The 15687-nt window shown below is 48.7% G+C and overlaps 1 protein-coding gene across 5 annotated transcripts in view; it reads right to left on the bottom strand.

The window, feature by feature from the left end:
- Nucleotides 1-15687, bottom strand: part of cacna1c (calcium voltage-gated channel subunit alpha1 C) — a 537514-nt gene that overhangs the window by 4240 nt on the left and 517587 nt on the right. For 4 of the 5 annotated variants that reach the window (XM_090201229.1, XM_090201230.1, XM_090201231.1 and 1 more), the window contains 8 exons: nt 9949-10076; nt 9577-9776; nt 7917-8146; nt 7595-7729; nt 4347-4732; nt 4122-4148; nt 3196-3327; nt 2158-2276 (listed from right to left, as the gene is read on the bottom strand). In XM_090201229.1, coding sequence (XP_090057355.1) covers nt 2158-2276; nt 3196-3327; nt 4122-4148; nt 4347-4732; nt 7595-7729; nt 7917-8146; nt 9577-9776; nt 9949-10076 — 1357 coding nt within the window. The remainder of the gene's footprint in view (nt 1-2157; nt 2277-3195; nt 3328-4121; nt 4149-4346; nt 4733-7594; nt 7730-7916; nt 8147-9576; nt 9777-9948; nt 10077-15687) is intronic. The other variant, XM_090201236.1, reaches the window with a different exon arrangement.

Here is a 15687-nt window from a genome sequence, read left to right as displayed (position 1 = left end):
TAACTAGAGGGACTCACCAATTAACAATTAACTAGAGGGACTCACCAATTAACAATTAACTAGAGGGACTCACCAATTAACAACTAACTAGAGGGATTGACCAATTAACAATTAACTAGAGGGACTCACCAATTAACAATTAACTAGAGGGACTCACCAATGAACAATTAACCAGAGGGATTAACCAATTAACAATTAACTAGAGGGATTAACCAATTAACAATTAACTAGAGGGATTAACCAATTAACAATTAACTAGAGGGATTCACCAATTAACAATTAACTAGAGGGATTCACCAAGTAACAATTAACTAGAGGGATTAACCAATTAACAATTAACTAGAGGGATTAACCAATTAACAATTAACTAGAGGGACTCATCAATTAACAATTAACTAGAGGGACTCACCAATTAACAATTAACTAGAGGGACTCACCAATTAACTAGAGGGATTCACCAACTAACAATTAACTAGAGGGACTCACCAAATAACAATTAACTAGAGGGACTCACCAATTAACAATTAACTAGAGGAATTAACCAAGTAACAATTAACTAGAGGGATTAACCAATTAACAATTAACTAGAGGGATTAACCAATTAACAATTAACCAGAGGGATTAACCAATTAACAATTAACTAGAGGGATTCACCAATTAACAATTAACTAGAGGGATTAACCAATTAACAATTAACTAGAGGGATTCACCAATTAACAATTGACTAGAGGGATTAACCAATTAACAATTAAATAATTAACAATTAACCAGAGGGATTCACCAATTAACAATTGACTAGAGGGATTAACCAATTAACAATTAAATAATTAACAATTAACCAGAGGGATTAACCAATTAACAATTGACTAGAGGGATTAACCAATTAACAAGTAAATAATTAACAATTAACCAGAGGGATTCACCAATTAACAATTAACCAGAGGGATTAACCAATTAACAATTAACTAGAGGGCTTCACCAATTAACAATTGACTAGAGGGATTAACCAATTAACAATTAAATAATTAACAATTAACCAGAAGGATTAACCAATTAACAATTAAATAATTAACAATTAACCAGAAGGATTAACCAATTAACAATTGACTAGAGGGATTAACAAATTAACAATTAAATAATTAACAATTAACCAGAGGGATTCACCAATTAACAATTAACCAGAGGGATTAACCAATTAACAATTAACTAGAGGGATTCACCAATTAACAATTGACTAGAGGGATTAACCAATTAACAATTAAATAATTAACAATTAACCAGAGGGATTAACCAATTAACAATTGACTAGAGGGATTAACCAATTAACAATTAAATAATTAACAATTAACCAGAGGGATTCACCAATTAACAATTAACTAGAGGGATTAACCAATTAACAATTAATTAGAGGGATTAACCAATTAACAATTGACTAGAGGGATTAACCAATTAACAATTAACTAGAGGGACACACCAATTAACAATTAACTAGAGGGACTCACCAATGAACAATTAACTAGAGGGACTCACTAATGAACAATTAACTAGAGGGACTCACCAATTAACAATTAACTAGAGGGATTCACCAATTAACAATTAACTAGAGGGACTCACCAATTAACAATTGACTAGAGGGATTAACCAATTAACAATTGACTAGAGGGATTAACCAATTAACAATTAAATAATTAACAATTAACCAGAGGGATTCACCAATTAACAATTAACCAATTAACCAGCGAGGGAGAGGCTACATGAACATAGAATAACAATTACTAGAATGGACTTCCCCATTTCAAGTCAACAGACAGTGGAAGGGAGGTGTGGGAGGGGGGTTGAGTGGGGAGTTAAGTAGAGTAGGGGTAAGGGGTATTTTGTCTGTGTGAAGATTTGGAGGTTAGTGGGGGTTTAAGGGCTGTCGGTGTTGGTATTAAAATCTTACCCAGTACTTTAGGCAGACAGGTCTAACTCTGGGGATTAGGTATGAGATAGGGGTGTTTGGTTTGGGTGTGGAGTCGGAGGTTAGTGGGGGTTTAAGTGAGGTCTAGACAGACAAGTCTAAATATGGGGATTAGGTATGAGATAGGGGTGTTTGGTTTGAGTGAGGAGTCGGAGGTTAGTGGGGGTTGAAGTGAGGTCTAGACAGGCAGGTCTTACCCAGAGCTGTGGGACAGAGGAAGGCTCGTCTGGGAGAGTGCCAGGGTCTCCTGCCTCCCCCATCCTCTCCTTCCTCCATAGGAGTCAGCTGCTTGTTCTCCTCATCCCGATATACCAGCCTGAAAATACACACAGACGCAAGGTCACACACACACACACACACACACACACACACACACACACACACACACACACACACACACACACACACACACACACACACACACACACACACACATGGGGCATACAGAGACCATGAAAGGCATATCTTTTCATGGTGAAAGAGAAAGAGACAGAGAGAGAGGTGGAGAGGTGGAGAGAAGCAGAGAAGAAGAGAGGGGAGGATAGAAGAGAGAGAGGTGGAGAGAAGCAGAGAAGAAGAGAGGGGAGGATAGAAGAGAGAGAGGTGGAGAGAATCAGAGAAGAAGAGAGGGGAGGATAGAAGAGAGAGAGGTGGAGAGAAGCAGAGAAGAAGAGAGGGGAGGATAGAAGAGAGAGAGGTGGAGAGAAGCAGAGAAGAAGAGAGGGGAGGATAGAAGAGAGAGAGAGGTGGAGAGAATCAGAGAAGAAGAGAGGGGAGGATAGAAGAGAGAGAGGTGGAGAGAAGCAGATAAGAAGAGGGGAGGATAGAAGAGAGAGAGGTGGAGAGAATCAGAGAAGAAGAGAGGGGAGGATAGAAGAGAGAGAGAGGTGGAGAGAAGCAGATAAGAAGAGAGAGAAGGATAGAAGAGAGAGAGGTGGAGAGAAGCAGAGAAGAAGAGGGGAGGAGAGAAGAGAGAGAGGTGGAGAGAATCAGAGAAGAAGAGAGGGGAGGATAGAAGAGAGAGAGGTGGAGAAAAGCAGAGAAGAAGAGAGGGGAGGATAGAAGAGAGAGAGAGGTGGAGAGAATCAGAGAAGAAGAGAGGGGAGGATAGAAGAGAGAGAGGTGGAGAGAATCAGAGAAGAAGAGAGGGGAGGATAGAAGAGAGAGAAGTGGAGAGAAGCAGAGAAGAAGAGAGGGGAGGATAGAAGAGAGAGAGAGGTGGAGAGAAGCAGTACATGTCTGAGGTGAGAATGTTCTGGTCGCTTCGGCGGTATTCTCTCTCGTCCGCGTAACTCTCATCGTACGTCTCGTCCGTCGACACCTCCTCTCGCCTGATGAACGGCAGACGGCTATCAGTGGAGTCCGAGCTGCAGAGGATTAAAAAACAACATAACACCTCTCACTAACCAGCTCACAAGAAGCAATAGAAGGACAGGAGGATTCTCCCCAACAGCAGCAGGAGGGAGGGGAGGAAGCACGGTGGTTAGAAGCAAGATGGCGGCGAGAAGCAGAATGAATAGAGAATCAACACACGGGAGAGAGATAGTGACAGTGGTCCAGCCGCGTGCTGTATTATACTCTACAGAGCTGAATGAAAGGCTTTAGGAGGATCCAACCAGGTTGAATCACTAGGCTGTGTTGAGGAGGAAGTAAGCCAATCACATGTCACCCACAGGAGGCTGCTGAGAGGAGGACGGCTCATAATAATATCCGGAGCGGAGCGAATGGATTGGCCACCTGGAAACCATGTGTTGGATGTATTTCATACCATTCCACCTGTTGCGCTCCAGTCATTAACATGAGCCATTTCCTCCCCAATTAAGATGCCACCAACCTCCTGTGATGTCACTCCTGTCAGGGTGGATCCAACCAGAGCTACATGAGCTAAAAACACTGTAGGTGATGCATATCCACATCCTGTTCTGTACAATATACATCTCTTCCTCCTCTGGTAGAAATATACCAAGATCACACCAGGAGAGTAAAAACAGGTTAAATATTGACTGAAGTCCAGACACTTGTCTGTCCCTAAGTATGTTTAGCTCAGTGCAGCAAGGATCCAGCCAGGGACTGTATGGACAACAGGGTTGGCAGAACCCTTCCATACTGATGCCTCCTGGGCATTTACAACTCTCTCTCTCCTCCTGAGAGAGCAACATACCGCATGAGGGAGTCATAGAAACACATCCTGTGCTCAGCGTCAGTCAGTGTGGAGAGGAAGAGAGGAGAGAGAGAGAGACAGACAGACAAGAGAAGTTACCGTTGACTACCAATCAGAATTAGCAACAGATCCAAAGGTGGCCACGAGAGGTCACTGATAAAAGACAGACTAGAGAATAACACCAACGTACTCTACAGAACCCAGAGAAACCAGAGAGACACCCACCTCTTGGGAGGGAAGCACCATGCAGACCTCGGCAGTAGTATCGGGGTTAGCGGGGGTCCGCTCTGCCCGTCCACTGTACTGATGCTGGGGCTCGGGAAACGGCTGACCCCCCCTGGACCACCAACCCCCACTACCACACCGGGGACCGCCGTGTTGTTGGCATTGTTGATGTTAGCGTTGGAGCCCGAGGAAGAGTAGGAGCTCGGGGTGAAGGTGGTAGAGTCCATCAACTTCTCGTGGGACGGGGAATCGCCCTCGCCGGGGCTGCCCGTCTGGCTGATGTGGAGCGGGCGCTGCGTGGTGAAGGATTGTGGGAAGGTGTTGCGTCCGCTGTCGCGCCCGTCGTTGTAGTAGCTGACGTGGTTGCCGAACAACCCACCCGCTCGCTGTAGGAGGAGCGAGCGAGATGGGGAGGAGAGAGAGGAGGCAGAGAGAGAGGGAGAGGAGAGAGAGGGAGAGGAGAGAGAGGAGGCGGAGAGAGAGGGAGAGGAGAGAGGAGAGAGAGGGAGAGGAGAGAGAGGAAGCGGAGAGAGGGAGAGGAGAGAGAGGGAGAGGAGAGAGAGGGAGAAGAGAGAGGAGAGAGCAAAGAAGGAGAGAGCAGAGGAGGAGAGAGGAGGCAGAAAGAGAGGGAGAGGAGAGAGAGGGAGAGGAGAGAGAGGAGGCAGAGAGAGAGGGAGAGGAGAGAGCAGAGGAGGAGAGAGAGGAGGCGGAGAGAGAGCGGGAGGAGAGAGAGGAGGCAGAGAGAGAGGGAGAGGGGAAAGAGGGGAGGAGAGAGGAGGAGGAGAGAGCAGAGGTGGAGAGAGAGAAGGCGGAGAGAGAGGGGGAGGAGAGAGAGGGAGAGGGGAGAGAGGAGGAGAGAAAGAGGGAGGAGAGAGAGGGAGAGAGAGAGAGAGAGAGAGAGGAGGAGAGAGAGGGAGAGGAGAGAAAGAGAGGGGGAGGAGAGAGAGAGGGAGGAGAGAGAGGGGGAGGAGAGAGAGAGGGAGGAGGGAGAGAGGGAGGAGAGAGAGGGGGAGGAGCGAGAGAGAGGGAGGAGAGAGAGGGGGAGGAGAGAGAGAGGGAGGAGGGAGAGAGGGAGGAGAGAGAGGGGGAGGAGAGAGAGAGGGAGGAGAGAGAGAGAGAGGGAGGAGAGAGAGAGGAGAGAGAGAGGGATGAGTATTGTGTAGCGTTACATCCATCTAAAAGCACACAGTCATGCTGTTCTGCTATTATGTCGTATGGACAATGCAAAGCAAAGGCCTGGTTTATGACTGGAACAGCAATGTCTCCCTCTATTGGGGCGGGATCGTGTTTAGGTGTGGATGAGAATGCCATTTAGTGGGTACTGAAGTGTAGTGGGTTCTGAAGTATAGTAGATACTGAAGTGTAGTGGGTTATGAAGTATAGTAGATACTGAAGTGTAGTGGGTACTGAAGTGTAGTGGGTTCTGAAGTGTAGTAGATACTGAAGTGTAGTGGGTACTGAAGTGTAGTGGGTTCTGAAGTGTAGTAGATACTGAAGTGTAGTGGGTACTGAAGTGTAGTGGGTTCTGAAGTGTAGTAGATACTGAAGTGTAGTGGGTTATGAAGTGTAGTGGGTTCTGAAGTGTAGTGGGTACTGAAGTGTAGTGGGTTATGAAGTGTAGTGGGTTCTGAAGTATAGTAGATACTGAAGTGTAGTGGGTTCTGAAGTGTAGTGGTTACTGAAGTGTAGTGGGTACTGAAGTGTAGTGGGTTATGAAGTGTAGTGGGTTATGAAGTGTAGTGGGTTCTGAAGTGTAGTGGGTACTGAAGTGTAGTGGGTTATGAAGTGTAGTGGGTTATGAAGTGTAGTGGGTTCTGAAGTGTAGTGGGTTCTGAAGTGTAGTGGGTTATGAAGTGTAGTGGGTTATGAAGTGTAGTGGGTTATGAAGTGTAGTTGGTTCTGAAGTGTAGTGGGTTATGAAGTGTAGTGGGTTATGAAGTGTAGTGGGTACTGAAGTGTAGTGGGTTATGAAGTGTTGTTGGTACATTAGTGTAGTAGATACCGAAGTGTTGTTTGTACTTTAGTGTAGTGGGTTCTGAAGTGTAGTGGGTACTGAACTGTAGTGGGTTATGAAGTGTAGTGCATACTGAAGTGTTGTTGGTACATTAGTGTAGTAGATACTGAAGTGTTGTTTGTTCTTTAGTGTAGTGTGTTATGAAGTGTAGTGGGTTCTGAAGTGTAGTGGGTTATGAAGTGTAGTGGGTTATGAAGTGTAGTGGGTTATGAAGTGTAGTGGGTTCTGAAGTGTAGTGGGTACTGAACTGTAGTGGGTTATGAAGTGTATTGGATACTGAAGTGTTGTTGGAACTTTAGTGTAGTAGGTACTAAAGTGTAGTAGGTTATGAAGTGTAGTGGGTTATGAAGTGTAGTGGGTTATGAAGTGTAGTGGGTTATGAAGTGTAGTGGGTTATGAAGTGTAGTAGGTACTAAAGTGTAGTGGGTACTGAACTGTAGTGGGTTATGAAGTGTAGTGGGTTATGAAGTGTAGTAGGTACTAAAGTGTAGTGGGTTATGAAGTGTAGTGGGTTATGAAGTGTAGTGGGTTATGAAGTGTAGTGGGTTATGAAGTGTAGTGGGTTATGAAGTGTAGTAGATACTGAAGTGTAGTGGGTTATGAAGTGTAGTGGGTTATGAAGTGTAGTAGATACTGAAGTGTAGTGGGTTATGAAGTGTAGTGGGTTATGAAGTGTAGTGGGTTATGAAGTGTAGTAGATACTGAAGTGTAGTGGGTTATGAAGTGTAGTGGATACCGAAGTGTAGTGGGTTATGAAGTGTAGTGGGTTATGAAGTGTAGTGGGTTATGAAGTGTAGTAGATACTGAAGTGTAGTGGGTTATGAAGTGTAGTGGGTTATGAAGTGTAGTGGGTTATGAAGTGTAGTGGGTTATGAAGTGTAGTAGATACTGAAGTGTAGTGGGTTATGAAGTGTAGTGGGTTATGAAGTGTAGTGGGTTATGAAGTGTAGTAGATACTGAAGTGTAGTGGGTTCTGAAGTGTAGTGGGTTATGAAGTGTAGTGGGTTATGAAGTGTAGTAGATACTGAAGTGTAGTGGGTTATGAAGTGTAGTGGGTTATGAAGTGTAGTGGGTTATGAAGTGTAGTAGATACTGAAGTGGCGTCAGGAACCAATGATGGTGGATGGTGAAGAACCAGATGTAATCCTAGTAGCTGGTCACAGCAGAAGCGATGGGCCTGATGAAGCTCAGTAGTTCAGACAGAGGGGTGTGTGGGGCTGTAGCCGACCTTTACCCTGAAGATATCGTCCTCGGACGCTGCCGAGACCGGCTCCTTCATCGACTTGTCCAGGTCCTCCTCCACTGTGAGGTCACCTGATATGGCCCTCCGGATCTCAGGACCCATGTCATGGAGCGTCCGCAGGCCCGCCTGATTAGAAATACAGACAGGCACAGACAAGCACCAGCACGGAACGACAGACACGGAGGAACAAACAGAAACACAGACTCATTGTTTTAGTACCTATTTGATATGTTCAGTGAAGTACTACTAACACACTTCTAAAAGGTGCTCTCTGGTCTGAAGGTCTGACAGCCAGGAACTTGTAGTGACCCACCTGCAGGGAGAGAGCCGTCTTGGGGGGCACCTTGGCCACCAGGCCCTGCTCTTTACGCTTCTTAAACTTCCTGAAGTACTCCTGGATCAGGAAGGTGGCGTAGAACTTCCCAACCGTCACCTCATCATCTCCAGCAGGGGGCACCACCTGATCCAGCAGCTTCATACTGGTCCTCTTCCAGATCTTCTTCACTATGGCTCGGAGCTCCTCGTTCGCCTGCTCCAAGTTACCTTCACACACACACACACACACACACACACACACACACACACACACACACACACACACACACACACACACACACACACACACACACACACACACACACACACACAAACACAGAAACACAGAAACCAGACGGGGACCGTACAAACCAACAATGGTCATTGCTCCAAGTTACCTTCACGCACGCACGCACACACACACACACACATGTTCATGTGGGGCATACAGAGAGAGAGGTGGAGAGAAGCAGAGAAGAGGAGAGGGGAGGATAGAAGAGAGAGAGGTGGAGAGAAGCAGAGAAGAAGAGAGGGGAGGAGAGAAGAGAGAGGTGGAGAGAAGCAGAGAAGAAGAGAGGGGAGGATAGAAGAGAGAGAGGTGGAGAGAAGCAGAGAAGAAGAGAGGGGAGGATAGAAGAGAGAGAGGTGGAGACAAGCAGAGAAGAAGAGAGGGGAGGATAGAAGAGAGAGAGGTGGAGAGAAGCAGAGAAGAAGAGAGGGGAGGAAAGAAGAGAGAGGTGGAGAGAAGCAGAGAAGAAGAGAGGGGAGGAGAGAAGAGAGGTGGAGAGAAGCAGAGAAGAAGAGAGGGGAGGATAGAAGAGAGAGGTGGAGAGAAGCAGAGAAGAAGAGAGGGGAGGATAGAAGAGAGAGAGGTGGAGAGAAGCAGAGAAGCAGAGAAGAAGAGAGGGGAGGATAGAAAAGAGAGAGGTGGAGAGAATCAGAGAAGAAGAGAGGGGAGGAGAGAAGAGAGAGAGAGGTGGAGAGAATCAGAGAAGAAGAGAGGGGAGGAGAGAAGAGAGAGAGGTGGAGAGAAGCAGAGAAGAAGAGAGAGGAGGATAGAAGAGAGAGAGGTGGAGAGAAGCAGAGAAGAAGAGAGGGGAGGAGAGAAGAGAGAGGCGGAGAGAATCAGAAAAGAAGAGAGAGAGGTGGAGAGAATCAGAGAAGAAGAGAGAGGAGGATAGAAGAGAGAGAGGTGGAGAGAATCAGAGAAGAAGAGAGAGGAGGATAGAAGAGAGAGAGGTGGAGAGAATCAGAGAAGAAGAGAGGGGAGGATAGAAGAGAGAGAGGTGGAGAGAAGCAGAGAAGAAGAGAGAGGAGGATAGAAGAGAGAGAGGTGGAGAGAAGCAGAGAAGAAGAGAGGAGGATAGAAGAGAGAGAGGTGGAGAGAATCAGAGAAGAAGAGAGAGAGGTGGAGAGAATCAGAGAAGAAGAGAGAGAGGTGGAGAGAATCAGAGAAGAAGAGAGAGAGGTGGAGAGAATCAGAGAAGAAGAGAGAGAGGTGGAGAGAATCAGAGAAGAAGAGAGAGAGGTGGAGAGAATCAGAGAAGAAGAGAGAGAGGTGGAGAGAATCAGAGAAGAAGAGAGAGAGGTGGAGAGAATCAGAGAAGAAGAGAGAGAGGTGGAGAGAATCACCACACACACAAAATCAAATGTGTTACCATCAGTCTTGATCCTCAGTGCTGTTCGCACCAGGGCAAACAGGGTGGCATTGAACATGACTGTGCCATCGCTGTTCAGGGGCATGTTCATGGAGACCAGACGCTTGCAGGCCACCCGGTGGGGACAGAGCTTCCCGAAGCCCAAAGGAGGCTGAATCCTCCTCAACAGTGTTACCACATCTAGGTGCTTGATACGACCCCTGTAGAACAGACAACAATATTTAGAGAGAGAGAGAGAGAGAGAGAGATAGACAGAGAGAGAGAGAGAGACAGATAGACAGAGAGAGAGAAAGAGAGAGAGAGACAGAGAGAGACTAAGAGGGAGGGAGGGAGGGAGGGAGTGAGGGAGGTGCTGTTTGAAGTTGTACTGACTTTGCCTCTGGGTCGTACTCAGCCCAGATCCTCTTGAACTCATCCAGGTGGTGAGGTCCTAGAATAGACCAGTCTCTGGTCAGGTAGTCAAAGTTATCCATGATCACAGCCACAAACAGGTTGATGATCTGTGGACAGAGAGACAACAGACCCCATTAATCAACTCATCAGTCTCAATGCCAGCTGAAAGAGAGACAACAGACCAGAATAATCAACTCATCAGTCTCAATGCCAGCTGACAGAGAGACAACAGACCAGAATAATCAACTCATCAGTCCCAATAACAGCTAACAGAGAGACAACAGACCAGAATAATCAACTCATCAGTCCCAATAACAGCTAACAGAGAGACAACAGACCAGAATAATCAACTCATCAGTCCCAATAACAGCTAACAGAGAGACAAAAGACCAGAATAATCAACTCATCAGTCCCAATAACAGCTGACAGAGAGACAACAGACCAGAATAATCAACTCATCAGTCTCAATAACAGCTGACAGAGAGACAACAGACCAGAATAATCAACTGGTCTGGTCTCAATAACAGCTAACAGAAAGATAACAGACCAGAATAATCAACTCTGGAATAATCTGGAATACTAGAAAAAAACGATTGGTTTCTCTACCAGTGGGATTGTCCCTCCTGGCTCTCTGTAGCTAGTGGGATTGTTCCTCCTGGCTCTCTGTAGCTAGTGGGATTGTCCCTCCTGGCTCTCTGTAGCTAGTGGGATTGTCCCTCCTGGTTCTCTGTAGCTAGTGGGATTGTCCCTCCTGGCTCTCTGTAGCTAGTGGGATTGTTCCTCCTGACTCTCTGTAGCTAGTGGGATTGTTCCTCCTGGCTCTCTGTAGCTAGTGGGATTGTCCCTCCTGGCTCTCTGTAGCTAGTGGGATTGTCCCTCCTGGTTCTCTGTAGCTAGTGGGATTGTTCCTCCTGACTCTCTGTAGCTAGTGGGATTGTCCCTCCTGGCTCTCTGTAGCTAGTGGGATTGTCCCTCCTGGCTCTCTGTAGCTAGTGGGATTGTCCCTCCTGGCTCTCTGTAGCTAGTGGGATTGTTCCTCCTGACTCTCTGTAGCTAGTGGGATTGTTCCTCCTGGCTCTCTGTAGCTAGTGGGATTGTCCCTCCTGGCTCTCTGTAGCTAGTGGGATTGTCCCTCCTGGCTCTCTGTAGCTAGTGGGATTGTTCCTCCTGGCGCTCTGTAGCTAGTGGGATTGTCCCTCCTGACTCTCTGTAGCTAGTGGGATTGTCCCTCCTGGCTCTCTGTAGCTAGTGGGATTGTCCCTCCTGGCTCTCTGTAGCTAGTGGGATTGTCCCTCCTGGCTCTCTGTAGCTAGTGGGATTGTTCCTCCTGGCTCTCTGTAGCTAGTGGGATTGTTCCTCCTGGCTCTCTGTAGCTAGTGGGATTGTCCCTCCTGGCTCTCTGTAGCTAGTGGGATTGTCCCTCCTGACTCTCTGTAGCTAGTGGGATTGTCCCTCCTGGCTCTCTGTAGCTAGTGGGATTGTCCCTCCTGGCTCTCTGTAGCTAGTGGGATTGTCCCTCCTGGTTCTCTGTAGCTAGTGGGATTGTTCCTCCTTTCTCTATGTAGCTAGTGGGATTGTTCCTCCTGGCTCTCTGTAGCCAGTGGGATTGTTCCTCCTGGCTCTCTGTAGCTAGTGGGATTGTCCCTCCTGGCTCTCTGTAGCTAGTGGGATTGTTCCTCCTGGCTCTCTGTAGCTAGTGGGATTGTCCCTCCTGGCTCTCTGTAGCTAGTGGGATTGTCCCTCCTGGCTCTCTGTAGCTAGTGGGGTTGTTCCTCCTGGCTCTCTGTAGCTAGTGGGATTGTCCCTCCTGGCTCTCTGTAGCTAGTGGGATTGTTCCTCCTGGCTCTCTGTAGCTAGTGGGATTGTCCCTCCTGGCTCTCTGTAGCTAGTGGGATTGTCCCTCCTGGCTCTCTGTAGCTAGTGGGGTTGTTCCTCCTGGCTCTCTGTAGCTAGTGGAATTGTCCCTCCTGGCTCTCTGTAGCTAGTGGGATTGTTCCTCCTGGCTCTCTGTAGCTAGTGGGATTGTTCCTCCTGGCTCTCTGTAGCTAGTGGGATTGTCCCTCCTGGTTCTCTGTAGCTAGTGGGATTGTCCCTCCTGGCTCTCTGTAGCCAGTGGGATTGTTCCTCCTGACTCGCTGTAGCTAGTGGGATTGTCCCTCCTGACTCTCTGTAGCCAGTGGGATTGTTCCTCCTTGCTCTCTGTAGCTAGTGGGATTGTCCCTCCTGGCTCTCTGTAGCTAGTGGGATTGTTCCTCCTGACTCTCTGTAGCTAGTGGGATTGTTCCTCCTGGCTCTCTGTAGCTAGTGGGATTGTCCCTCCTGACTCTCTGTAGCTAGTGGGATTGTCCCTCCTGGCTCTCTGTAGCTAGTGGGATTGTCCCTCCTGGTTCTCTGTAGCTAGTGGGATTGTCCCTCCTGGCTCTCTGTAGCTAGTGGGATTGTTCCTCCTGGCTCTCTGTAGCTAGTGGGATTGTCCATCCTTGCTCTCTGTAGCTAGTGGGATTGTCCCTCCTGGCTCTATGTAGCTAGTGGGATTGTCCCTCCTGGTTCTCTGTAGCTAGTGGGGTTGTTCCTCCTGGCTCTCTGTAGCTAGTGGGATTGTCCCTCCTGGTTCTCTGTAGCTAGTGGGATTGTCCCTCCTGGTTCTCTGTAGCTAGTGGGATTGTTCATCCTTGCTCTCTGTAGCTAGTGGGATTGTCCCTCCTGGTTCTCTGTAGCTAGTGGGATTGTCCCTCCTGGCTCTCTGTAGCCAGTGTGATTGTTCCTCCTTGCTCTCTGTAGCTAGTGGGATTGTCCCTCCTGGCTCTCTGTAGCCAGTGGGATTGTCCCTCCTGGCTCACTGTAGCTAGTGGGATTGTCCCTCCTGGTTCTCTGTAGCTAGTGGGATTGTCCCTCCTGGCTCTCTGTAGCCAGTGGGATTGTTCCTCCTTGCTCTCTGTAGCTAGTGGGATTATCCATCCTTGCTCTCTGTAGCTAGTGGGATTGTCCCTCCTGACTCTCTGTAGCTAGTGGGATTGTTCCTCCTGGCTCTCTGTAGCCAGTGGGATTGTTCCTCCTGGCTCTCTGTAGCTAGTGGGATTGTCCCTCCTGGCTCTCTGTAGCTAGTGGGATTGTTCCTCCTGGCTCTCTGTAGCTAGTGGGATTGTCCCTCCTGGCTCTCTGTAGCTAGTGGGATTGTCCCTCCTGGCTCTCTGTAGCTAGTGGGGTTGTTCCTCCTGGCTCTCTGTAGCTAGTGGGATTGTCCCTCCTGGCTCTCTGTAGCTAGTGGGATTGTTCCTCCTGGCTCTCTGTAGCTAGTGGGATTGTCCCTCCTGGCTCTCTGTAGCTAGTGGGATTGTCCCTCCTGGCTCTCTGTAGCTAGTGGGGTTGTTCCTCCTGGCTCTCTGTAGCTAGTGGAATTGTCCCTCCTGGCTCTCTGTAGCTAGTGGGATTGTTCCTCCTGGCTCTCTGTAGCTAGTGGGATTGTTCCTCCTGGCTCTCTGTAGCTAGTGGGATTGTCCCTCCTGGTTCTCTGTAGCTAGTGGGATTGTCCCTCCTGGCTCTCTGTAGCCAGTGGGATTGTTCCTCCTGACTCGCTGTAGCTAGTGGGATTGTCCCTCCTGACTCTCTGTAGCCAGTGGGATTGTTCCTCCTTGCTCTCTGTAGCTAGTGGGATTGTCCCTCCTGGCTCTCTGTAGCTAGTGGGATTGTTCCTCCTGACTCTCTGTAGCTAGTGGGATTGTTCCTCCTGGCTCTCTGTAGCTAGTGGGATTGTCCCTCCTGACTCTCTGTAGCTAGTGGGATTGTCCCTCCTGGCTCTCTGTAGCTAGTGGGAATGTCCCTCCTGGTTCTCTGTAGCTAGTGGGATTGTCCCTCCTGGCTCTCTGTAGCTAGTGGGATTGTTCCTCCTGGCTCTCTGTAGCTAGTGGGATTGTCCATCCTTGCTCTCTGTAGCTAGTGGGATTGTCCCTCCTGGCTCTATGTAGCTAGTGGGATTGTCCCTCCTGGTTCTCTGTAGCTAGTGGGGTTGTTCCTCCTGGCTCTCTGTAGCTAGTGGGATTGTCCCTCCTGGTTCTCTGTAGCTAGTGGGATTGTCCCTCCTGGTTCTCTGTAGCTAGTGGGATTGTTCATCCTTGCTCTCTGTAGCTAGTGGGATTGTCCCTCCTGGTTCTCTGTAGCTAGTGGGATTGTCCCTCCTGGCTCTCTGTAGCCAGTGTGATTGTTCCTCCTTGCTCTCTGTAGCTAGTGGGATTGTCCCTCCTGGCTCTCTGTAGCCAGTGGGATTGTCCCTCCTGGCTCACTGTAGCTAGTGGGATTGTCCCTCCTGGTTCTCTGTAGCTAGTGGGATTGTCCCTCCTGGCTCTCTGTAGCCAGTGGGATTGTTCCTCCTTGCTCTCTGTAGCTAGTGGGATTATCCATCCTTGCTCTCTGTAGCTAGTGGGATTGTCCCTCCTGACTCTCTGTAGCTAGTGGGATTGTTCCTCCTGGCTCTCTGTAGCCAGTGGGATTGTTCCTCCTGGCTCTCTGTAGCTAGTGGGATTGTCCCTCCTGGCTCTCTGTAGCTAGTGGGATTGTTCCTCCTGGCTCTCTGTAGCTAGTGGGATTGTCCCTCCTGGCTCTCTGTAGCTAGTGGGATTGTCCCTCCTGGCTCTCTGTAGCTAGTGGGGTTGTTCCTCCTGGCTCTCTGTAGCTAGTGGGATTGTCCCTCCTGGCTCTCTGTAGCTAGTGGGATTGTTCCTCCTGGCTCTCTGTAGCTAGTGGGATTGTCCCTCCTGGCTCTCTGTAGCTAGTGGGATTGTCCCTCCTGGCTCTCTGTAGCTAGTGGGGTTGTTCCTCCTGGCTCTCTGTAGCTAGTGGAATTGTCCCTCCTGGCTCTCTGTAGCTAGTGGGATTGTTCCTCCTGGCTCTCTGTAGCTAGTGGGATTGTTCCTCCTGGCTCTCTGTAGCTAGTGGGATTGTCCCTCCTGGTTCTCTGTAGCTAGTGGGATTGTCCCTCCTGGCTCTCTGTAGCCAGTGGGATTGTTCCTCCTGACTCGCTGTAGCTAGTGGGATTGTCCCTCCTGACTCTCTGTAGCCAGTGGGATTGTTCCTCCTTGCTCTCTGTAGCTAGTGGGATTGTCCCTCCTGGCTCTCTGTAGCTAGTGGGATTGTTCCTCCTGACTCTCTGTAGCTAGTGGGATTGTTCCTCCTGGCTCTCTGTAGCTAGTGGGATTGTCCCTCCTGACTCTCTGTAGCTAGTGGGATTGTCCCTCCTGGCTCTCTGTAGCTAGTGGGAATGTCCCTCCTGGTTCTCTGTAGCTAGTGGGATTGTCCCTCCTGGCTCTCTGTAGCTAGTGGGATTGTTCCTCCTGGCTCTCTGTAGCTAGTGGGATTGTCCATCCTTGCTCTCTGTAGCTAGTGGGATTGTCCCTCCTGGCTCTATGTAGCTAGTGGGATTGTCCCTCCTGGTTCTCTGTAGCTAGTGGGGTTGTTCCTCCTGGCTCTCTGTAGCTAGTGGGATTGTCCCTCCTGGTTCTCTGTAGCTAGTGGGATTGTCCCTCCTGGTTCTCTGTAGCTAGTGGGATTGTTCATCCTTGCTCTCTGTAGCTAGTGGGATTGTCCCTCCTGGTTCTCTGTAGCTAGTGGGATTGTCCCTCCTGGCTCTCTGTAGCCAGTGTGATTGTTCCTCCTTGCTCTCTGTAGCTAGTGGGATTGTCCCTCCTGGCTCTCTGTAGCCAGTGGGATTGTCCCTCCTGGCTC

This window comes from Oncorhynchus mykiss, chromosome 15 (genome assembly GCF_057628025.1).
Source record: "Oncorhynchus mykiss isolate SJ-2025 chromosome 15, ASM5762802v1, whole genome shotgun sequence".
Taxonomy (NCBI): domain Eukaryota; kingdom Metazoa; phylum Chordata; class Actinopteri; order Salmoniformes; family Salmonidae; genus Oncorhynchus; species Oncorhynchus mykiss.
This window is presented reverse-complemented; position numbering and strand designations above follow the sequence as displayed.